At 35.5% G+C, this 25408-nt stretch overlaps 1 protein-coding gene across 1 annotated transcript in view; it reads right to left on the reverse strand.

Annotated features, from left to right (window-relative positions):
* The window catches only part of MYO10 (myosin X), a 151574-nt gene that overhangs the window by 53691 nt on the left and 72475 nt on the right, over positions 1 to 25408 (reverse strand). Inside the window, exons 4-18 of the mRNA XM_081950109.1 lie at positions 23679 to 23866; positions 19355 to 19489; positions 17265 to 17412; positions 14557 to 14641; positions 13425 to 13528; positions 12933 to 13062; positions 12497 to 12615; positions 11118 to 11264; positions 10897 to 10997; positions 10611 to 10677; positions 9728 to 9820; positions 9243 to 9311; positions 8730 to 8812; positions 6293 to 6401; positions 5490 to 5570 (exon numbers count right to left, since the gene is read on the reverse strand). Of these exons, the coding sequence (XP_081806235.1) occupies positions 5490 to 5570; positions 6293 to 6401; positions 8730 to 8812; positions 9243 to 9311; positions 9728 to 9820; positions 10611 to 10677; positions 10897 to 10997; positions 11118 to 11264; positions 12497 to 12615; positions 12933 to 13062; positions 13425 to 13528; positions 14557 to 14641; positions 17265 to 17412; positions 19355 to 19489; positions 23679 to 23866 (1659 nt within the window). The remainder of the gene's footprint in view (positions 1 to 5489; positions 5571 to 6292; positions 6402 to 8729; positions 8813 to 9242; positions 9312 to 9727; positions 9821 to 10610; positions 10678 to 10896; positions 10998 to 11117; positions 11265 to 12496; positions 12616 to 12932; positions 13063 to 13424; positions 13529 to 14556; positions 14642 to 17264; positions 17413 to 19354; positions 19490 to 23678; positions 23867 to 25408) is intronic.

Below are 25408 nucleotides of genomic sequence, written 5' to 3' on the forward strand. Positions count from 1 at the left end.
CCATGTCTACATACAGAATCCACTTAGAATTTAAGCCATCTTTCTAGAAATCCTTGACAAGGATTTACTTTTTGTTTGCTTGAGTGTTCAGAAGACGAAAAACACTAATACTTGCACTGCTTGAAAATACAAAGGTTTGCAAATACAAGTTCTCAAGCCTACCTCTATTTCTTTCAAGTTTCAATTGTAGCCTGTCCTCTTTCTTACAATAACATGATGTGACAGGAGGTAGTGATAGCCTTTCTATCCTCCTTTGCTTGAAATTTTCAGTAGTAATTTTGCCAATTGTGATTATGCTCCAGTGCAGAAACGCAAAAGTGAATAATATCAATAACAATCTATCAATTTTAGTTATTAAATGAACCTGAAGAATAATGAGTGAGAATTTAGTCAGTTTGTTCAACTATTCTGTTTGTTTTCTAGGGTTTCTGAAGGAAGAAAAGGCGAATAGAAGACAACTCTGCGAAAAAATAACAGAGCTTCAATGAAGAGCTAGTGGGTAGATCAGCTCTTCAATAATTCCTATCCAGAATAAGAGAGGACTTGATATCACCCACAAGTGCTCTAGACCGCTCCTCCTTATAAAGATACCACAAGACAGTAGTCCCTAGCAGGCTTAAGAGTTCTGGGAGATGGAATAACCTTCTGCTCAAACCACGGTCAACACTTTTGAAAGGATATCAAGTTTGCATAATTCTTTTTCAAATCACTTTTAAGAATTGCTTGTTAACTGTTTTTCAGATATTGGAAACCTTTGACTGGACAAATTTGACAGCAGAGGTGAGTGGCAAGACTGAAGCTCCAATATGGCTCCGGTCAGATGTGGTATTCACTTACCTTCCCTACCGGTTTGCAAATGTGAGCACACAATTTGGGGTCCAGAAACATTAGTAAAAATTTATGCTATTAGGGGACATTTGTTTTGCAGGTTCCTGTAGGCAGTAAATGAGGACTTTTATTCTAGAGAACAGATATATGCCAAACCTACAAAATGTTTTCATGTAAGTTGCCATGATGGACATAGCAGCAATTTTTTAAAAAAATCTATTATGAGTTATACTATACCTTTGGATTAGCATATATGCATTTTTCTAATACAGAATTTGAAAAGTACACAGTTCTAATAAAATTACCTTAAATTAAACGTTACTGCATATTGTAAGGATTATAGACTTCAGGTTCAGTTAAGGTCAAAATAGTTAAACTGCTCACTATGCTTGGAATTTCTCAAATAGATCCTTATCAAGTTAAAAAATGTTGCTCAATCTTCTTGTCGTCGTTAGCCCCTTAGAGCTTTCATAAATTCAATTTTGAAGTCAACCCTGTTCCAGCAACTGTCAGGCAGCTGAAAATATTTCTCCAAGATCTTGGTGTCTACTAAAATTTTCTGAACTTCCTCAGTTTCTTGCATCCAAATCACACAATCTGCATGAGCAACACAAGCAAGAAGGGCATATCCAACAAACTTAAAACGGGGAGTGGAGGGTAGGGGCAGTGCAATATTTGTCTAAGCCATATATCAGATCTTACATTTTCCAGGATGCAAATGGAAGTGTTATCCCAACAGAGAGGTTTCTGTGTGCGAATACATAACCAAATACATTCTTTTTCTTGGAAGGATATAAACTATAAGACTATACAGAAAAGGTATGGTCATGTTATAGTAAAAGCTCTATGATCACATCCATTTTCTGAAGTTTTGAGTGCGGTTTCATTGCTTCTCCAAGTGCATCCCTGTCTCTCCAACTGATGTTTCCTGCTCCTGATTTTTTAGTAAAAATGTTTTATGGTGCAACACAATTACATATGTGCTTCAGAAGGTTGTGAGCAGAAGGAAACAATGTACACATTGCACATGCTCACTTCATTCACTAACAGCTGTCTCTTTCTTCACACAACTGAGAAGTCCCTATAAGAACAAATCTAGTCAAGTCATGCTTCCTGGTTGTCAACATAATTTAAAATTTTGATGTATAGGACTTTTTTTAAAAAAAAAATCCCATTATTCTATGGAAAGATTATGCATTAATATGCAAATAATTATTTTCACAACACAGAATAGCACAGATGAAATATAGGCTATAATATAGTACGGAAGAACTTATTTGCCTACAATGTAAATTATTCTTGCGGTGTGTGTGTGTGTGTGTGTGTGTGTGTGTGTTTCAAATCACTGTTAATTCCTGGCAACTCCCAGCCATTTTCTTGACAAGATTTCAGAAGTGGATTGAAATTGCTTGCTTCCTAGGGTTGACAGACAATGACTAGTTCAAGCTTACCCACCTTAAGGTGGGTCAGGAATTCATGGTCTTCTGATTTCTTGTCTAGTACCTTAACTACTACATCAAACTGGCTCTCATGCTTCCTATTAATACGCCTCATGTTCTTGTGCTTTCTCATATCTAGCAATAAGGAAGGAAAAGTTTGCATTTTTTTAGTTCAGATTGTAACATCCAAGCTTCACAAATTGTGATTAATCTTAAGGCTCATTGATTAAATTAAAAAACCTGATTTCATGTCTATAGTTTCACTATAGTTATAAGAGACATGGCGGTGCAGTGCTTAGAATGCAGCATTGAAGGCCAACTCTGCACACAGCATAGAGTTCAATCCTGACACAGCTCAAGGATGACTCAACATTCCATCCTTTTGAGGTAGGTAAAATAAGGACCCAGATTATTGGGGACAATATGATGACATTTGGAAACCGCTTAGTGTGTGCTGTAAAGCACTATGGAGTGGTACATAAATCTAAGTATTATTGCTATAATTAAAGCATAATTCAGTAAAATATTTATATGTAGGCGCAGCTGGAATGTCTATCTCCAAGAAAAATATTGGTACCACCCTAAAGAAAAATATTGATGTTGTCTATAAAATAATGGAAATAGGATAACTATTGTTTAAAAATGTATTTTTAAACATGCTGATAGTAGAAAACTTTGAGCCATTCAAAATTTTGGTCAGTAAAACAGGTAATAATATGCATAACAATAGCAACGACAACTAAGCATTCATCACAATCCCTCTTGTGTATTTGAGGAAAAGAGAAGCAGGATTCTTGTCTCGTGTCGTGTCCATAAATGATCTCTAATATGCTTAAGAATGTGATTCTTCATAAAAGCTTTGACCTTACATATGAATCACCTTGAAAGGTAAATGTCAAATGTTAGTTAAACTTGATATACTGGTCATACATGGCAATGGTACCAGTGTAGTTTAGATCCTGTCTTGACAACTAGCCAACTTTCCCATCATTCTTTTTTGCCTTCACACACAGTATTTTTCCATTTAAAAATATTGAGAGCCAAATTCAGCAAAATGGGACCCCTGGAATCCAATCTATTCCTACTCCTGCTATATAGCCTAGTTTCCTTTAGATTAAGTAAGCGGTTATCACAAATGGCATATCCCACCATGGCCTCCTTCCTATTAAGCCTTGCACCTGTCATTCATTCTAAGCCAAGAGAGAGAGTTTTTCGTATCATTTCCTGTAGTGATTTTTCTTTTCAGAAAAAAAAATAACAGCAGAAAAACATTACTTTCCTGAAGATATTTATAGTGTTGATCTGATAAATTCATTTATTAGAATAAATTTATTCCCAGTGCTGTTTCTGGCCTTAATAGTTGGGCAAAGGCTTATGTACTGAAAGGAAAAAACTTGCAAACAACTGAACTGAGAAATGAACAGGGCATGTACAACTAAGAAGAGTCCAGGAAAGTAATAATAACCAAAATCAGGATTCAACAGCTGACATTAAAACTCAAGGTAAATAAGAATAATTAATATCAATAGTTCTAAAACCATGTCTGTTACTTTCTCAAAAACTGACCTTCCCACTATGATCTTTAGGGAAATGCAACTGTTTATTCCATAAGAAATAAAATTTAAATTTAGAAATTTTGGAGAAATTTCTCCAAAAGATTTAGAGATTTGGAGAAAAGAAAATGTACTATTTTTTTGCTCTTCTAGTTCTCCCATACTTTTAAAATTCTTGTATTTGGAAAACATTGGCCTCAATGTAATAAACAACATCTAACAACTGTAATGAATAATATTAAATATGTCTATTTAGCAAAAAGGTTTTAAAAAATAATAATTTCTAGAAAAACCACATTGGCATTTTCCTGAAAAATCACAAAAAGTATTTCATTTGTTCTAGAATGATCTCTGAATCATTTAGGTATATAGGTTCATATTCATGATTACAGTTCCTTTGGGCTACGAAAGAATCCTTAAGTATTTGCACAAACATATATATGGACGGAATATCTAGGCTGAAAAAAATCAAGATGACCCTGGAAAGAATGTGGTGTATTAAAAAAAAACCCTCTCTTTGCTTCCATCTAATCTTGGTCCCAGTTTTGAAGCCCAGATATTATAACCTAAACATATATTGTTTGTCTATTATTTGAAAATTAATCAAAAACTGTACATTAAAAGTTGCTTTAATAACCACTACATTCTGACTGGAATCATATGCAGGAAGTTCTCGCTTACTAACTGCAATTGGGACCAGCAATTCCATTGCTAAGCAACAGTTACAAAGCAAACCATCACATGACCACACTGAGTTTACAAAATCAGTTCCGGCTAGGCCAGGGGTCACCAACCATAAACACTCAAAGAGGCACTTGGACTCATTTCCCACAGAAAGGAAAATACTGGGAGCCACAAAACCCCTTCCCATGTTGACTATTTCCCGAGCAAGCAGAAAACTAGCATATGTAGTTGAATTAAATGTTCGGTTTTCTTCTGAAACTTTTCTTTTCTTGGATTTATCCATGGTTGGCCTACCGGGGGTCAAAAAGCTCAATAAATCGCATGCTGGTGGGTGTCGCACTTTGGCAGTTGTGATGCATATTTTGAGCGACAGGGAGCCGCAGCAGAGGGATGAAAGAGCCATATGCAGCTCCAGAGCTGCAGGTTGCTGACCCCTGGACTAGGCTTAAGCAAATCACCTGTGGTTGTTAAGCACATCACATGACTACAACTTGTGACTTTCTGCCATCTTCCCCATCTACTGTGCTTATTGGAAACTGGTATACACATATACACACACACACACACACACACACACACAAACAATCTGAAATAATGTGCTCTAAACTCAATAGAGCTTACTTCTGAGTTAAAAATTTCTGGAAATGTTTTTTAATGTCTGTCTTACTAGATCACCTAGTATAAACTACAAAATTATGCACCTTCTTTATAAAAATAAATTATTTTTGCCAATTATTGATCAGTTGTTTGTTAGATTCTATTAATGTATATAACCTTTAGAGTGAACATAGCTTTGAAACACACCAGTAGATAAATATTTTAGATAAAAGGAACTTGCCAGCTTGTTAAACAATATGTAACATATTAGAATAGAGTCCTGCCTTTCTAATTACAAAAGCAGTCCCTGAAGATATTATTTGTATCTATGATAGCAATCTATAGATACATGGGGAATGATCCAAGGTAAATGCAATCTTAAGCTTACCTTTTGCATATTTGGCTTGATACAGCGAACAAAGAAAGGGTTAGATGTGCTTAATGTTGCCATTAAGGAATGCAGCGAATCCTTAAAAAAAAAAGAGAGAAAGAAAGAAGCAAGGGAAGTGTTACATTTCCAAATCATCTCAGCAAACTTTTCCTAATAATCACAATAGCGTCACCTAGTGGCACAGTGTGTAAAATGAATTATTATTTTCTTATACTTAAAAAAAAAGCTGTATGACAAAGTAAAATTAATCATCAGACAGATAAAATCGATTTTGCTACACTATGCGTAATGCGTTTAACCTTATCTGTTGAGTGGTGTGAATGGCCTTAAAATTCAGAGTTGAATACGTTATACATTTAAATTAATTCTCACAGCGAATTTACAGTGCAAAGCAATTTTAAATTGTTCCTGATTCTCAAGGACAGATTTTTTTTTAATGCAGAGTATATTTGCCCACAGAACTTGCCAAGTGTAAAATATCAGATTTTGCTTTATCAAGACTTAAACTTTAAAAAGTCTGCTTTATCTATATGGAAGGCTTACACTTAGAAGGAAGGCTATTGATGATTATACATGCCATTAAACCAACTAGGAAAACAAAGAGTGAACAACTGGTTTCAGCCAAGAAATAAATATTTTATTTTAAATGATCAGAGAAACATTATGAAAAAAAAATCTATATTCATAGCTGGAGACAACAGCCATTTTTTTTTCTTAGTTGAAAGTGATTTGATAGATTTAGGCAACAATAAATTGCAAAACACAATGTCTGGAAAAGCTCAGTGGATGAAAAAAACAACCTTAAATTGTAAGTTGACTGTGGGCTTCCGATGCTTGCTCCCACACTTCAAAGTATCTTGACCGCTGCGGCTTGAAACATGCTCAAATAGGTCATATATGAAATCATGGCTGAAACAGGAATTTAAATAATGTTTCAATAAATAATGAAAACAAAGACCCAAAGTAAAGCCTACTATATAGGGACTGTCCTTTCCTTTAAAAATATGGCTTATTCTTCATTTTAATTGATACTTCCCTGCTTGCCTGCTTGCAATGGCTGACAATCCAATAATTGGACACCAAGCAGACTAAAGTACTATCATTATTATTTCCTCAGAATGTAAGAGCTGAAGATAAGTATACAATGACCAGAAAGACTTCTAGTACATTACAGAGAACACAGCATTTAGACGAGGGGACCATTGCCCTGTCATGTGATATTACATTAAATACTGTATCTCACATTTTGTATATCCCAAAGATATTCTTCTTGTACTTACAGTATAAAGTATAAAGATTAACTCTACACTACTTCCTTACCTTTGTTCAACAGAAACATAGTGTTGAAACCATATGTCATAATACTTGTGTTAGCTTTTAAGAGGCTACAAGTCTCTGCTGTTTTTACCACAACAGACTAATAAACTAACAACCTCCTTGATCCTGTTGATGGGATGACCACATTTTTTACTTATTTTATTTTTATTTGCCACCCATCTCATGGTTCAGGCGACTCTTCTATACAGCAGAATCGGAAGTTCTCCAGGCATTCCTCAACTGTCACTAACATCTAATGTCCAGGCCAATAGTGACAGCTTTTATAAGTTGGTTAGTCACCAAAATCTGGATAATATGGGTTACTGAAGTGCAATAACTGGTTATTTTAGGGGTATTGTTTTTAACTTATTGTGTGTGTTTTAGGGGTTCAAAATCCTATATTTATATATATTGCTTTGTACAGTTCTTTTAATTCCATTTTAACCTCCTCCATTCCAACTGTACATATTCAATTTTTACTGTATTTTGATATATTTTGCATGGACTGTACACCGCCCCGAGTCCCTTTTGGGAGAGGGGGCGGTCTAGAAGCATGAATAATAATAAAAAATAATGTGTTGAAAATGGCATTGAGCTTCTGAGGGAAAAGGCACAAACAAAACTAATTGTATGTTTGTTTGTTTATTTTAGAAAACTTGTGTTTCCATATTAGAAGAGCTACTGCTCAAGGTACCTTACATTATTATGTGTAAAGAATGTTGTGTAATATTTTATTAAAGAACAAAATGTGGGATAAAAACTAATTATAAAGATTCATCTAGATTCTGGATGTTTATAATAAATATTTGATTTATTCTAATAACCATCAATTTATTAACATCAAACTCTAATATAAAATAATTTCCATTTGGAATATGTCTATATTATAGATACTAAGATCCTTTGCAAGAAATTATTTTAACATTTTTGTGTGTTTGCCATTATAATTAGTCTCTTCACATGCTGTTATTTCACAAATTATGCTATAGTTACGTGTTTATCTTGTTTGGCATTTGTCTGTCTTGGAAAACCCAACATACTCAGGAATAAAGAAGCCTAAACAATAAATATGAAAAGCGTATCAGTCAGAGACTCCTTTTGCTCTTCAGTTTAGGGTTGCATCTTTAAGAATTAACTCATTTATGTGTAAGTTTTTATCTTAATTGCATTTAATTTATATACAGCATCTGCATGCATTTAGACATCTAATCCATTTATGTAAGGTTGCCAAATATTACATTAAGTGGTTCCGCTTTTTATAAATAGACAATTTTTTACACATTCCCCCAAAATTCTCACTATCAAAAATTTTGTACTGAAAATTGTCATGAATTATTACTAGAATGATATTCAAATGCTACCTTAAGTACGCTTTATGAAATACTCTGAAAAACTGTGCATGTCAAATGCATACACTCCCAATGAAATGTATTACAGATACTGTTTATAGCTGGATTCATCAAATGTGTCACTCCCTAAATCGAGAAACATTTGATTGTTTCTTCTGAATATTACTAAGTCAAAATTATGACTGGTATTTTTCATGCTTCAGGATATCTTTTAAAATGCCATGTTATTACAGAGAACTGGAAGAAAGATAAAAATAGTTAAAGTAGAATTGGCAAACCATTCATACAATTAACTGCATTCCATCATTTAGGAAAGACCAAGGGTTGGCATCTATCTGACTAATCAATATATATTCAGAAACATAAGCTCCATATGATGGCAAATCTACTAACTTTGTTCTTCTCTTTAGAAATGCAGTACTTTCAAATATACAAAGAATATTCTAAAAGATAAGTAGAGCCCAAAAGATAGTTTAGAACTGAATTCTACATTTTCCCCATACTCCCTTTTGAACCCTCAGTTTTCAACATCTTAACAAGGTCAGGATCTACAATTACACTACTGACATACCTGCTTTCTCGCAATAAGTTCAGAAGATCATCCCTAAAACTGTCTCTGTTTTTCTCCAAAATTCCTCTTACATCATACTGAACCTGTTTGAAACAGTATAAAACAGAATAGTTTTTTGACCTGTCTTATTAACAATTTTTCACAGAGGAAGTATCATAAGGAAGAGAAAAATATTTGTTTATTAATTTTTATACCATTATTGCTTTATAAATAACTGAAGTTGGCAAACATACCCAATACTTTTGCTCTTCCTATTTTCCTCACAACAATAACTGTGACGTTAGTTGGGCTGAGAATGAGTGAGTGGTCCAAAGTCACTCAACCAGCTTTCTTGCCTAAGGCAGGTCTCCAATTCGGTCTCTTAATTTCTAGCCACCACCTTAACCACTACCCAAAACTGGCTCTCACCTAACTCAAAGCTTCTTTTAATTTGTAAGTTGTTGAAGGCAAAACTAAGCTGCTCCTGAAACACTATTTAGAAGACTTTCAATAAACATAGGAAAGAAAGATTACCTCCCCAGCATAGTGTTTCACTCCAAAGTTGTGGATAGCAACTCTTGGTTTCACATAAAAAGGATTGTTCTATTGATAGGAAGAACAAAAATCAGTCAAATCTGTTTAATTATAAATAATGAAATATAGAAAAAGGGAAAATCTTCTCTCAAACTATGCTTCTTAGAACTTGCTGAAAGATGATTTTTTTTTAAAAAAAATCTGCCACGTTTAATTATTAGACTTTTTAAACATTGCTCCAAAACATAATGGCTATATAGGCACTGTATAAAACTAAATCTCTTTCAGGAAAGATGTAAATTAAAGATGCATTGAAAAAAAATACATTGATCTATTAATTTCAAGCATTAATTAATAGATAAACATTTTAACTTAATAAATAGATTTGCTCAGTGAAAACCTAGAATTTTAATGATCAAAATTTACATTAACACTGCATTTGAAATTCAGGGAATTTATAAACAAATGAAAAGAACATTACTTACTGCATGCTGAATGTGTAATTTTGCTAACAGGGTTTTATCAGTAGCTTGAGGAAAGTGGCTCTCCTCATTGATCAGAGCCAACAAACCAAGTTTCTAAGCAATCAAGAAACAATAAAAAATATGTTAAGTAGACCCCATATTGTTCATGCCTGCCTCTCTCTTTCTCTCTCTGTCATATATATATATATATATATATATATATATATATATATATATATATATATATATATATATATATATATATATATATATATATATATATATATATATATATATATATATATATATACATACATACATACATACATACATACATACATACATACATACATACACACACACACACACACACATACTGTATATAGCATTATAATTCAAGTATGTACGTTTGGATAGTAACATTGCTTCTATCATGTAGTCTGTTTTCATGTATATGTGTATGTATGTATAGTATGTATGTATAAACTCTCTCACACACATCATTCCATGAAATGGAACAATAACAGGAATCATGCAGCACTGTGACTTAAGTGGCACACTATGTATTTTTCAATGTGGGGCAAAGGAAAGGAAACATGGGATTTTTTTTTTGGCTCTCGAAGTTCTAAATCCGTGTGATATGTCATAGTAGTTTTAAGACAACTGTTAAATTACGCAGTTACCTTTGTATCCTCTGGCAGGACAGACTTACTGTTGAACAATTAGAGGAAAATGTACCAGGAAAGACGCCAGTATTCCAGATAAGTCAAATTAGACATTATAATAAAGGTAAACAAAATGTGACTGATCATATGACATATGCTATAATTTGAGGTAAACAATTATTACTAAAACAATATTTGTAAAAAAAATCCCTTAAATTTAAGACTACTTATATATTTACCTTTTCAATAAGATCCAAGCATTCCCCATTATCTGTCCAGTCAATGGCTTCCCACTGGAGTCCTTCTCTAAGAAAACCCAAGAAAGAGATTTTATTAAATTGCACAAACTGTTTTGATTGCCCAAAAGAAAGTTGGATGAAAACATGCATCCTTACAATAATGGTACAATGAATTTTATTGGGAATCAAATCTCTAAAAGAACTAAGATGAGAATGAAAAACAAATGGATTAAGACAAATATTCAAGCTATGGCAGAGGAAATAAATGACATTTAACAATTCTTACCTACTATATTCTAATTGCTCTAATGAAAAAATGTGCTTGTTGAAATATTCCTGAAGTTTTTCATTTGCATAGTTAATATTGAACTGTTCAAAACGATTAACCTGGAAAAAGACAATTCATAAGGAAACAGTAAGTTAATCAAGTAATGCAAGAGGAAAAAGAATGATGTTTAAGCATAAAAGCATCAACATTTTATCAACATATAAATGTTTGGAACATACCTCAAAATTTTCAAATCCAAAAATGTCTAAAATGCCAATGGACTTGAAGTCGTCCTTGCCTTTGATTCTGCTGTTGATTTTTTTAATAACCCAGGCAAAGCACTGGGAGTAAAGTGCCATAGCTGCTGAATCTCGACTATCTATAGCCTGGTGGTTGATAATAACAATTAGATTATTTTATGACACGATGGCATTTCTCAAAATAATGTTTCTAAGAGACAAGCAAGCAATGAAATATATATCCCTATACCAGGGGTGTCCAAACTTGGCAGAGCTGGCTGGGGAATTCTGGGAATTGAAGTCCACAAGTCTTAAAGTTGCCAAGTTTGGACACCCCTGCCCTATACTATATTACTCCCTTCAGAACTACGTTTTTCTTCTTGCTTTGTTGCTGCTATGCTTTTGAATCAGTGCCGACTCTTGAAGACTGCCTGGACAAGTCCCTGCAGTTTTCTTGGCAAGATTTCAGAAGTGATTTGCCATTTATTTCTCCCTAGGGCTGAGAGTGAGTGACTGGCAAAAGGTCACGCAGATGGTTTTCTGCTTAAGACAGGATTAGAATTCATGCTCTTCTTGTTTATAAACTGATGAAGTATTGGTTCTCTTTTTCCCTCCCCTAACTGCTGCCAAATAGATGAACATTGTTCCAATCTTCCTATCCTTGATTTATGACCATAATTGGGATTGGAATCTCAGTCATTGAGGGAAACAGTCATTAAGCGAGATATCCCCATGACTGCTTCAATCAATGACTGTAATCCTGGCACTCCTGGTCACAGTCATTAAGCAGATTGAATAAAAGAGCTGCCTGCTGGGAGGATTTCAGCTTTGCAAGGCAGTAGCTCTTGCTCTCAAATGTTCCTGTAGCCTGCCAAAGAAGCTCAGTTCCCTTCTATGCACACAGGGGAAATCCTTTGAGGTCCTGCAGGAATACAGATGAAATCCTGAAGAGTTCATCTCCATTCCTGCTGTCCTCTCCAAAGAATTTCAGCTCCATTCCATCCCCTCCATATGTGACATTCTCTGCCAGGTTCCCCACTAAGTTTCTAGGGAAGCTGACAGAAAAGATTGCAAACAAGGACCACATGATCACAGGGTCCTTGGTAACCAGTCACAAATGCGAGCCAATTGCCTGAAACGCAGTCATGTGACCACTGTGTATGTGGTATTTACAACAGCCAGAAGAGCATTACAGGCTGTAAACCACCCTTTGTGAGGCCATTGTAATTTTAAACAACCTGGTGTTTTCATTTAGTATCTTTTGGGCATGCATACTATTTAGACTTTTGGAAACTACACCACAGTAGAAATAAAAAATGAGCTTTTTCAGAGATCCTAAATACTATACACAAAAACATTCTAAAGTAATCGCATTTTACCTGCTGTATATTAAGAGGTGTTAGAATTTCTTCTCCCCTGAGTATCATTGATCTCTGTGTTAATGCTTCAGTTAGCTGCGTTGAATCCAGCCCAAGTAACTCTGCAGATCTATTCAGAGCTAAGAACAATACAGCAACAACTATAGTAACAGAAAGAGCTACTAAAATACAGTAGTATTATTTGGGAAGATAAAAAAAACCTAATAAGCAATTTGCCATTCATAAGTATAATTTTCACTTAACAGTCTTTTTCTTATGTAAGCCATTCTTCAAATTATATTTCAGAGTCAATCCAATGAAAACAGATCTAGAGGACCGAGGAGTTAAACTAATTTGTAATTTGTCCTAAGTTCTAATTTAAATTATTCAAAATTTGAACTAATAAGACAGGACGTAGACATTCACAATTATACTTAGAAAATAGCCATTTTTTCACCTGTTTTGAAGGACACCTGTGCTCCACCAGCTGTAATAAATTCAATATTGCCAAGATGCAAAATGCCAGCAAGGAGCCTAAGAACATCTCGTACCTCCTCAGTGGTGAACTGCATCACTTCCATTGCCATCTAGAAAAGACACACAACATGACTGAGCCTTTGAGCTCATTCGTATCACATAATATCATCCAGGTATCTCCCATACATGAAGAATCTCACAAGTATCTTCAGAAGGATGTGATTCTCCAAAATTAGCATGGTTTTGGCCACATAAAACCTTTCCTTATTTCTTGCCACTTCAATGTTGGGTTGCAAGGAGAAGAGATTCAGATCAGAATAAAAATCCATCATCATCAGGCATCATCTGCGAGCAATTAAACTAAAAATACCAAGAACTCTGCAATAAAACCCTGAGCTACACATATTCTCTTCTATTGGTTTTCCTTGATGGGACCTTGAAGGGAAAGGATGAAAAAACTGGTCAAACTCACAATGACTTCTTTGAATGCTTCTGCGTCATTGATTGTCTTGTCTGCTACACATCCAGACTGGTTCAGGTAGTGATAGTTCTCAGGTGCAGATAGGTAAAATGCATCTGAATAGAGGAAAAACATTTGTATCATGCTAAATCTCATATTCAAATTTGCTTAAAATCTACAAGAGAAGTAACAATCAGAATTTGTATATATATTTGAAATAAAGAACTCAGACTTGTTCTACACATTGATGATTTTCTGGAGATCAGTACCAAAGTACTGATAGAATTTTCTACAGATATCCTTCCCCCTAAACCCCCATCGTCTCAGCAAGACTTTATCAGTGAAACAGTTCAGAAGTAGGGATTGTAACTGCAATCTACGTAAGATTTAAACTCAGGTGGGTGAGTGATTGGAGTCTTCCTGGGAGGTGCCAATTAAATGGGTGCTGGAAATGATGTTGTCTCTATTATGATTGGTCTACCTTGCTTGCTTGCTGAGCTGGGAATGATCCACCACCCAAATAAACAACTGATCCAGGCCACACACAGCAACTCCTACAGAGACCTCCTATATTGCTGGAATTGCTGCACTGAAGAAGCCATGCTAGGTCAAGGGGTGAAATATCTGCATAAAACCTAATCAATACCTTGGCATTAATCCCCCAAAGCCTGGAGAAACTTACAATGTATGTACAGTATGTATGTACAACAAAGTTTGTTTCAATTATTTTTAATGTTGCTTTATAACTGCGCCTGAAGTATGGAAATAGATTAAAATAGGTTGTTCACCAAATAACAATGTGTTAATGGACTTGTTATGTCTTATGTATGTTGTGGACAGTGATATAGGCACTCAATGTCTTGGTAGAATGTTATGTGAACACCATAAGTACACTAGGATATTCTCCTGTCTCCCACTTTACAAAAAAGCTACTTCCTATACTGTTTCTACTCTATTCAAGAAATTCTCTGTCCTGTTGCTATTGCCTCATGATTCAGCTTCTCATGTTTAACAGGATTTAGAGCACGGGCAGGAAAGAGTTTAAATTTTCATGATTGTTATTATCATATAAATAAAGAATGCTTTCTTAAACAGTAATATCTTTTGGAAAGAGCCATTGTTTAAATACAAAACTGAATCCCACCTTTTTTTTCTCCCTCAATCCCTGCCAGCAGGGCATAGAATATATGATAATTTCTCTCTCCTGGATTTTGCCTTACTACTCGATTCTATGAGACAAAACATTTGGAAATATATTCAGCAAAATCTTTTACATTTTTAAACCATTCAAAATATTAGGGGAAAAAACCAAATAAGTTACCTTTTCTAATAAATCTTTAGGAGGCATCAAGTGAATACAAGTCAAGGAACAAAATGGTTCAGTTGAACTTGCAAAAATTGTAATTTATATATTATTTTTGTTAGTATGTTTATTCAGAAGAACGTTCATTTGTATTAGTTTCCTTTAATTTTAAAAGTTCATTTATTATATATAACTATTAATGACTATCTTTTTATTGACAGCTGAGCTCAATGTCCGATGATGAAATATATTTGTAAAAGAATTAAGTAAATTATACAAAAAACAATCCCGACATAATATGTAAAACACTCTCTCTCTCTCTCTCTCTCTCTCTCTCTCTCTCTCTCTCTCTCTCTCTCTCATGTATCTGCTATGAAGAATTAGTACAGTACTACCAATCTTTCTGGCAATATTTTTTTAAAAAACAGAAAAATATATCTACAGGTGAAACTCAAAAAATTAGAATATTGTGCAAAGGTTCATTTATTTCAGTAATGCAACTTAAAAGGTGAAACTAATATATGAGATAAGACTCATTACATGCAAAGCAAGATAGTTCAAGCCGTGATTTGTCATAATTGTGATGATTATGGCGTATAGCTCATAAAAACCCCAAATCCACCATCTCAGAAAATTAGAATATTACATGCAATCAATAAAACAAGGATTGTACATAGAACAATATCGGACCTCTGAAAAGTATAAGCATGCATATGTACTCAGTACTTGGTTTAGGCCCCTTTTGCAGCAATTACTGCCTCAATGAGGCGTGGCATGGAAGCTATCGGCCTGTGACACTGCTGAGGTGTTATGGAAGACCAGGATGCTTCAATAGCGGCCTTCAGCTCTTCTTCATTGTTCGGTGTCATGTTTCTCATCTTTCTCTTGGCAATGCCCCATAGATTCTCTATGGGGTTCAGGTCAGATGAGTTTGCTGAGGACCCAGAGTATAGAAGAAGAATGGAGAGGCCAATCAAGCACAGTAATCCCACAGTCATTGAACCTGATTTTGGTGCTTTTGGCAAAAGTTGTTCTCATCAGAAAAGAGGACTTTGGACCAAGGAGCAACAGGACTTTGGACCACTGTGCTTCATTAAGACCAGGGTTAACGCAGTCGTCTACCAGGAGATTCATTAAGACCCTGGTCTTAATGAATCACAGTGGTCAGAGTGGTCCAAAGTCCTCTTTTCTGATGAGAGCAACTTTTGCATCTCATTTGGAAACCAAGGACCCAGAGTATAGAGGAAGAATGGAGAGGGCAATCAAGCACAGTAATCCCACAGTCATTGAACCAGTTTTTGGTCCTTTTGGCAAAAGTTGTTCTCATCAGAAAAGAGGACTTTGGACCAAGGAACAACAGGACTTTGGACCACTGTGCTTCATTAAGACCAGGGTCAACACAGTCGTCTACCAGGAGATTTTGGAGCACTTCATGCTTCCTTTCGCAGACGAGCTTTATGGGGATGCTGACTTCATCTTCCAGCTGCCCACACTGCCAAAAGCACCAAAACCTGGTTCAATGACTGTGGGACTGTGCTTGATTGGCCAGAAAACTCGCCTGACCTGAACCCCATAGAGAATCTATGGGGCATTGCCAAGAGAAAGATGAGAGACATGAGACCGAACAATGAAGAAGAGCTGAAGGCTGCTATTGAAGCATCCTGGTCTTCCATAACACCTCAGCAGTGCCACAGGCCGATAGCTTCCATGCCACGCCGCATTGAGGCAGTAATTGCTGCAAAAGGGGCCCAAACCAAGTACTGAGTACATATGCATGTTTATACTTTTCAGAGGTCCGATATTGTTCTATGTACAATCCTTGTTTTATTGATTGCATGTAATATTCTAATTTTCTGAGATGGTGGATTTGGGGTTTTTATGAGCTGTACGCCATAATCATCACAATTATGACAAATCACGGCTTGAACTATCTTGCTTTGCATGTAATGAGTTTTATCTCCTATATTAGTTTCACCTTTTAAGTTGCATTACTGAAATAAATGAACCTTTGCAAGATATTCTAATTTTTCGAGTTTTACCTGTACTTTAAAAGGATTAGTTACTTCCACACTAAGGAGCACTAATAGAAAATAAAAACCTCCTAACAGAATTTTTTCCTATGGAGCCAGGCAGCTGGACCAACATAGATTGAAAAAGAGAAACATATCTAGGATTAATTAGAGCAAACCTGGCTCAGATTAATCACTCACTCGCTGACACACTGCACAATAGAATCGATTGGATTATCTATTTGATTTATAAAGCTGAATATAGAGCTGTATTTTAGCTTTCCCTAGGCAAAAGCTGCCATCTAATTATTAAGTTGGAACAGTTTTCCTCTGAAGATTAACAGAAATGAGTGATACAAAAATAAAAATGCACATTTTCTAATATTTTTTCAATACAGCTCCCTATATTTAAACCATGAGAGAAAAAGAAGAGGATTTTTCAGAGTTTCTAATATTCTAATGTGCTATTTTGGAAAAAAGTAAAATAGACAAGCTGCTTTATATATGTGTATACACACACACCACTTGTACAACAATTACAAGGCACAGGAAATTTAGGATACAGTCTACAATTTTTCCTCCCTGAATATTGCCTCTTTGACAGAAGTTCAGCTGAACAAATTTCCCAAAGCGACTAGAGTTGTTGTTGTAAACAGTCTTTGCATTGCCAAATGCTTCCATAATTGGGCTGCAGTAAAAAAAGAGAGAATGTTATTAAGTGTTTATGAGTCCAATAAAAATTATATCTTATTGATGGAAATATTGTAACACTAATGTTTAAAAAGGTCCATTCACAGTATAAATACATCCAGTTATGTCAAGCAAATCATGAACTTCTAGTATGTTTAAATATTTCTTGGAAGAATAATACACCAGAAAGAGAGAAGGAGGGGAGAACCTGTTGGGGTATCTGTGTAGCAAAATAGTCTAGATCAGAAGTCGCTCTGTGAGATGAACATTCTTTAAATTTGACTTATAAATAAATAAACAAATAAACATTGTATGGTTACATTAACGGAATCTTGCAAGTCTGAATGTTTCTTCGCATCACCTTTAAAGCCCAATAAATTAGGGAAGCTCTCTTCTGAGACATTTGTCATGTCCACATTCCTGCTGAGGGCTAAGCTGCCTCGTCTCTCGCCTTTGCTTGGATTGGCCCAGTTTAATTCAGATAATTATGTTCATTTTTCATCATTCAATTACCCAGCAGCATCCCAAAGGCGCCAAGCTGCGTGAGCGCTGGCCCCCCTCCCCCAGCTCACGCAGATTGGCACCTTTGGGATACCGCTGGGTCGGTGAGTGGTACTCTGCCCGGCCAGAGGGGGGGTGTCCACTGGGCTTATTTTCGAGGGAGGCCACATATTTTTGCCCACCCCAAAAAACTGGCATGGCCTTATTTTCAGGACATGTCATATTTTCGGGGAAACATGATACAAACAAACATAATAAACATAATATAACATAACATGGTCTAGATTCAGTACAACTATGTGAAGCATAGAGAAACTATTATACTAAAATGTACTAATTCTTGGCATAAGCAACATTTTGCTTTCTATATGAAGAAGAAGTACAAATAAAAATATATATTGTGCTATAGAAATGGAGGAAAAATTATAGTCCTAGGTAATGATCAGCTTAAAAATTATTCAGAATTACATCTCTGTGACAACAAAGATCAAAATTGCTAAAGGAGTGGTTTGCCAATTGCAATTTATAGCTGTGAAAGTTGAATATTGATTTTAAAAAATGTTTAAATGAGACACGGAGACTAGCTACTAAAGATTACCAAAAGTAGTTACGAACTAATCAATAGCTATATATGTATGTATGTATGTATGTATGTATGTATGTCAGTGGATGTCAGCCTAGAAAAAAATGACTACATTTGTTACGGTTGAGAGAATTAGATGAAAAAGAAGACAATGGATAATATAAAAATACAAGAAGAGGAGCATCACTGTAATACACACTGAAAAGTTGTTTGTTAGGTCACAGAGCAGATAGTTTTCAACTATAATAGGTGATATCTGCTCCAATGTTCAAAATCAGGACCAAACGTATACAAAGAATGTTTATCACATTTCCTCATGCTGGTTCTGCCTAAGGAAAAGTAATTGGAAAAAGCTGTAACACAACATATCCCCAAAAGCACAATTATGAAGACTGTTGTTGCTGAATGATGCCGTGCATCTAGCAATTTTGACTGACTCAAACCCTTGGTGGAGTGGTTGGGGAGGATCTCCACAACATATTCAACAATAGCTTGAAAACTGTGAATTAATAGGGCAAGCCAATTCAAGCTTGAGCAGAAAGGGTCTTTTCTTGCCTTGCTAAATTGCATGTAAGATAGTTTGACCAATGATAGTTGGCTGCTGCCATGAAATCATCTTACTGAATGCTTTATGATATACCACACCAATCTTTCAAAGATGTATTTCAAGAAAACAGAAAAATGTATCAAGTGTTCCGTCAACATCTAGTTTTTACCTAAGTTAAAATACTAGTACTGAGAAATAAACCTTTTTTTTTACTCTATCATCAAAGCAGGCAAGCATATGCTGAAATAACTTCCTTCCATAAGTCTTGTTTATTGTTTTCCTTAAGAAAATGCCACAGCACATATATACCTGCTCTCCAAAATTGCTTGTTCGACACTAGCTATTTTCTCCATACAAGATAATTCCAGAGAATGTTGGCTTACGGCAGACAAAAACTTGAGAATCAACTTAGTGCTCTCCGTTTTACCGGCACCACTTTCACCACTGGAAGACAAAAAAGAAAACAAGTCTACAGTTAGTCAGACCAAATACCTTTTGAAAAGCTGGGCATTTGATAGATGTACATAAATATTTTATGAAAAAGTCTTTCGACCTGGGAGCAGTGAACCTGGGAGTCATTTTTACAAGCTTTTATATGGTTTTTACACTGTTTATGCTAAGCAAATGGGTTTACAGTAAGTCCAGGACAACCTGCATTGTAAGTTCATATCACTTTTAATAACTGCCCCTATCCTAAACAATGGTCCTAAACTATCAGTGAGAGATGCATAGCATGCTGCTCCAAAAGAAGCAAGAAAAACAATGTACAGCAGCAAATATTCTTAAGATATGCAACCGGACCATGCACTGTCCTGGTGCTACTGCTGGCTGCAGATGTAAAGAGAAATGGTATAACCACATGCTAATGCTGATACGTTATTGTTTTGTCACACTTTGGCTAAGTTATTATATATTATTATACTCACCATGGGAACCCTTACCTCCAGTATGTTAAAAACCTGATTTTTAAATAACAGTGTGCTTCACAACCAACAGAAAAAAGGAGTGTATTTCAAATAAACTTCATACATGAATCCTTGGGCTTGACTTTTCTATAAGACTCTAATCATCAGCGAAGTCATCATATTAACATTTTTATTTTGATATGACATACTAAATCTTCCCATGAACAGTTGATTCTTGTCCAGAATGAAGTTTTGCTTTTGCTTTTGTTGGAAAACAGGAGTGTTTGAAGGTTTTCAAAGGATAGCTAGAGGCAAAAATCCAATACCAGATATATGCTACCTTGGGTATAATCACTTCATCAGTAAATTATTTCTTCCTGCTACAACTTTCCCCTAAATCTTAGCTGCTTCAGAATTTTAAAAAATCAGAATTATTTTACTTATATCACCTGCCTTGTTCATTAACAATAATCATTATGAGCAACTGCAAGGGGAACTATGTACAAGGATCAGGTAAAATCTGTATCAAATATGGCACCAGGCTAATTGGAATATCAGTTACTGACACCATCACACATATGTACAAACACCCCTTGCAGTTTATCCCCTCCAGAATATCACCTTCTCTCCTTCCTCCCAGTGAGTTAAGTGAACCTTGAAGAATTTCAAATATCATTGGTCAACCACCTTTATGTTGTGAATATATCAACTGTGTATGAGAAGAGGGTGATGTAAAGGCAATAGTAATGGCTTAAAACTCTTGGGAAACTCCTACTTAATTACTGAGTCTTTTATATGTGTTTTGAAAGTCAATGAAAGTAACACCTTTTGCTAAAAGTTATTCATTTACACCATGTGTTCTGATGAAAAATACCAAAGAAGGAAATAGCATTACATTTTTATGGTACTTCAGTTGGTTCTAATAAAGGTATTGCCCAAATGTAGATAACAGAGTTAGATACCACATAGCAATATATCATAGGACTACACTCCTAATAATTTAGCTGAATAAAATTCAATTAAAAACAACAATCCAATAACTCATTATAATTATATAGTCATTAGAGCATGGTCTAAATTAAGTATGACCTGCAACAAAATGATAAATAACAAGCAGGTCCACTAGAGGGGGTTTGCTGTCTTTAATGAGCAATTAACCAGTTGCATAGCTATGATTCCTATAATCCACATTACTATACTTATAGAAGACCAAACAAAATAATTATGCTAACAAACAGTATAATTATAACCAACCAACCAATTAATTTATTGTAACTGCAACTCTGGAGAGCAAATACAACAACCAATAATATTATGGCACAGAATAAATGATATTAACAGAAGCACCTCATTTGTAGCTATAAAATAATCAGTGTGCTATGAAGTCCTGATCAGAATAAGGTATTGTATTTCTGTTTGGAAGCAAGCCCTGTAAAATTTGAACACCAACGTCTTCAAATCACTGTTTTATTATCTCTTTCATTTTTAAATAGCTTAGAAAAGTCATAGCCCCTAGAGCAAATTTCTGTCCAAAATCCTTTTATCCACTAATTTGCAAACCATAAAGAAGGAGTTTTTTTTGTTCCTAAGCTTTTAAACTATTTTGTAAAATGGGTTCAAAACACTGTAGACAATTGAGGTAGTGATTCTTTCTAGTTGCAGCAGCATTTGGCTCAGTCAGAAATGGAGTTAATCAATAACACTGGCAATATCAATTCGTATGTGTGACAGCTAAGAATGCAGTACATACTCAATCACCTTTATTGTTTGCCCTGAACCTATAGAAAACAATGTTTGTTTATATACATACAGTCTCTACTGAATGTGGAATAAAATAATTCACTAATAAGACAACATGTCAGGTTTTTTTAGCTGGTTTCCAAAAATTGGGCTACCGTTGAAAATATTTTCTGTTCTCCCTGGAAAGATGCATTTGACAGTTTCAACACACCCATCTTTCTCTGGCAACAACATCTGTCTTCTGCTTTTGCCCATACTCTGCAGCAACCTGCCTACATTTAAATCAGTCATTCAAAAATAAAAACCATAAAAATTAGCGTAATCTCTATAGCTATCATCCACAGATGGGTGCCTTCGCAACCCAATTCACAGCAGGTTTTGAAAATCAATCTTTATAAAGAACCGGCTGAGCTACTAATAGTGATGAGAGCTGAACATATATGATAAGGATGGTGAAGATAAAAAACTAGAAAACATGAGTTTCTAGTAATAGCTCAAGTTGCTTTACAAGCTTTTACAGTTCGGGACTATATGAATTAGGGATTGTACCTATATCTGTATTTGGATAGTGAGATGAATGATATTTAAATGTGATAGACAGAAAACAGATGACATCATCTTGGGTTATCTTGCTCAGTGACTACTCAGGAAGTGGCATTTCTCATGAAAATCTCCCAACTTTGGAATTGCTCCCCACCCCACCCCCTCAGGGAAGTACACCAAGCATTTGTATTGCCTTTTCAGAACAAGTTCAAATTCTTTTCAGCCCCACAGGGAGTTGAATATGTTTACTATAAGCTGGAAAAATAGTGAAAAGTGGTATAGCATTTTAAACGTACAAATATTTAAACATATCCAATTTAACTTATTTGAAACATTAATACTATTAATGAGACCAATGAGATCCCAGAGCTATTATTGCCTCCCAAATAATCCTATCAAAGAAGATATGTTAAGACTTTGAGGCCAGGAGTCTATAGGAGAAGGATCTCAAAAACCATAATGATGGGCACAACCACACTATCAAAACCCCAATCTATAGGATCATGTTGCATTCCCATACCGAGAAGTGGGCGGGCGATTCACACCTCTTGGCTTTTCGTTTTCCCAAGATACCCCAACTTTAAAAGCCAATATTCATTCAATGATCATTCTTCTTTCTGTATCCTATACAATTTTCTACTGATTTTTGTTTACTGAAATCTAAGGTCTATATTATGGAGACCCAGAACACTGAAATAATTATTGAGGTTATAATTGATTAATCTTCTTTTAGATGAGATCCTTTCAAAACATGGAGTCCAAAGCAACTGTCCCTATCAACCTGCTCTTCCGAAGCTTTATCCATGATATGCTACTAGTATGAATGATTTTACATAAAGATCTTTCATGTGTCCTAACACACGTAGAGAACTGAAGTGCAACATTTCATTAATACAATAATTGAAATGTCATATCTCAGAAAACAACTGAACATTAGGATCTAGTGACACACTATTTTATCTGCATTAAATGAAAGTGTAGGTTAGGTTAAACAATAGAGAAAATAAGCAAGTTCAATTAAGGAGATCAAACCAACCAGTATATTCAAGAATTTCATTATTACTGCTGCTGTTATTTATGAGTTTTTAAAAGGCCTTTCTTTGATCAATGTACTTATTCATGACTACTGGTGACAAATTAATCTTCTGCACAGCATGACATAACTCAGTGAGAAAATCAAAGTGTTCAAAGTGAAATGAAGTCTAAGTTAATTGACCAAAGTAAACTATATAAAACTAGAAACATATTTTTATTGAATGACCACATGACATATATTAGATATGAAGATATTTGTCTTCAAGAAGAGATTGGGATCATGTAATGAAGCTATACTTCCAAGTATTTCATTTTTAAAGAATTAAGCATATTCAACAATGCAGAATTCCACATATAATCAAAATTCAGCAACAATTCAGCTGGAGTAATTTATACATTATTCAAAATACCTGATGAGAACACACTGGTTGTCATGACGTTTCCATAGGCAGCGGTAGCATTCATTAGCAATAGCAAAAATATGAGGTGAAATCTCTCCCAGGTGATGACAGCTGTAATGCTCTATCATGGTCTGATCATATAGACCTGGGATAGTTTTATAGGGGTTAAGTGAGGCAACAATGGAACCAATGTAAGTCTGAAAGAAAGAAAAAATAAGGCACATTTTGGTGATTTGATTAGATAGCCTACTATATATTCCTGAATTAAAAAATATATTTGACAAGGCCTAGCATATGCAAGTATAGAAAACCCCCAACTCTGAAGCGGGGGGCGGGGGGGAGGAGATCCCAAAAGGCTGGGGATGATTTGATTTCATCAACGGAAAAAAAAAACAATTAACATTGTTTGGTAAAAGCAATTCTACGTAGAACTTGTTTTCACTGAATTTTAATAGGGCTCACTCTTAAATTAAATATGGTAAAATTACAGCCTAGGACAGTGGTGGGCAACCTTTTTTTTCAAATGAGCCAAATCTCGCCAAAACCACGATTGAAATTTATTTGGAGAGCCGCATTTTTAAAACTGAAAATACATAGGATGGTACACTGTTTTTAGTTTCAATAAGTTTTTATTGAGAATATTCTGCATGCAAGTATCCACATAGGTCGGGAGGATACAAATAACACAACTAATAAAACAAAAACTTTAGAACGATATTATTTATCGATAACGTTAAATTCCGTAAAATTTGCCTTACAATGTAGACAAAATTACATCCTGACAATGACTAAGTCACAACCACTAATGTGAACATTGGCCTTGCATTTCCTTGGATAGTTTGAGTAAGTCAGGTTTGTATGTTGTTGTTTTTAATTTCATCTCTCTCTCCCACTTTCTTTCTTTTTTTCTTTTTCTTTCTCTCTCTCTCTCTGGCTCTTTGTCTCTCTCTCCCTCCCTCTCTGTCTCCCTCTGTCATTTTCTCTGGGTGTCTATCTGTCTGTCTCTCTCTCTGTATCTCTGTCTCTCTCTCCTCCTTCCCCCATCTCTGTCACTCTGTGTGTGTGTGTGTGTGTCTGTCTGTCTCTCACTCACTCTGTGTGTGTGTGTCTGTCTGTCTGTCTCTCACTCACTCTGTGTGTGTGTGTGTGTGTCTGTCTCTGTCTCTCCCTCTGTCTCTCTCCCCTCCCTTCCTCTCTCTCTGTCACTCTGTGTATGTGGGTGTGTCTGTCTCTCACTCATTCACTTAATCACTCACTCTGTGTGTGTCTCTCTCTCTGTCTGTCTGTCTTTCTCTCCCTCCCTCCCCCTCTCTGTCTCTGTCTCTCTCTCTGTGTGTGTGTGTCTGTCAGTCTCTCTCTGATTCCCTCCCTCACTCCCTCTCTCTGTTCCTCTCTCTGCCTGTCTGTCTCATTCACACACACACACATACATACACACACACACACACTGTGGTCACCTTGTTGAGTGTTCCAATCACATTTGAAACACTCAACAACTTGCAGGCCAGTTGTTGAGTGTTTCAAATGTGATTGGAACACTCAACAAGGTGACCACAGTGTGTGTGTGTGTGAGTGAGACAGACAGACAGAGAGAGGAACAGAGAGAGGGAGTGAGAGAGGGAATCAGAGAGAGACTGACAGAGACGAATCAGAGACGTACTTTTAACTACCTGGCAGCGGCGTTTTGCCTTGGGGGGCTCCTCAGAACATCCCAAGACTTCGGAGGGAAGTTTACAGCC

The sequence above is a fragment of the Natrix helvetica genome (genome assembly GCF_964273705.1).
Source record: "Natrix helvetica genome assembly, chromosome: 4".
In the NCBI taxonomy this organism is placed as follows: Eukaryota; Metazoa; Chordata; class Lepidosauria; order Squamata; family Natricidae; genus Natrix; species Natrix helvetica.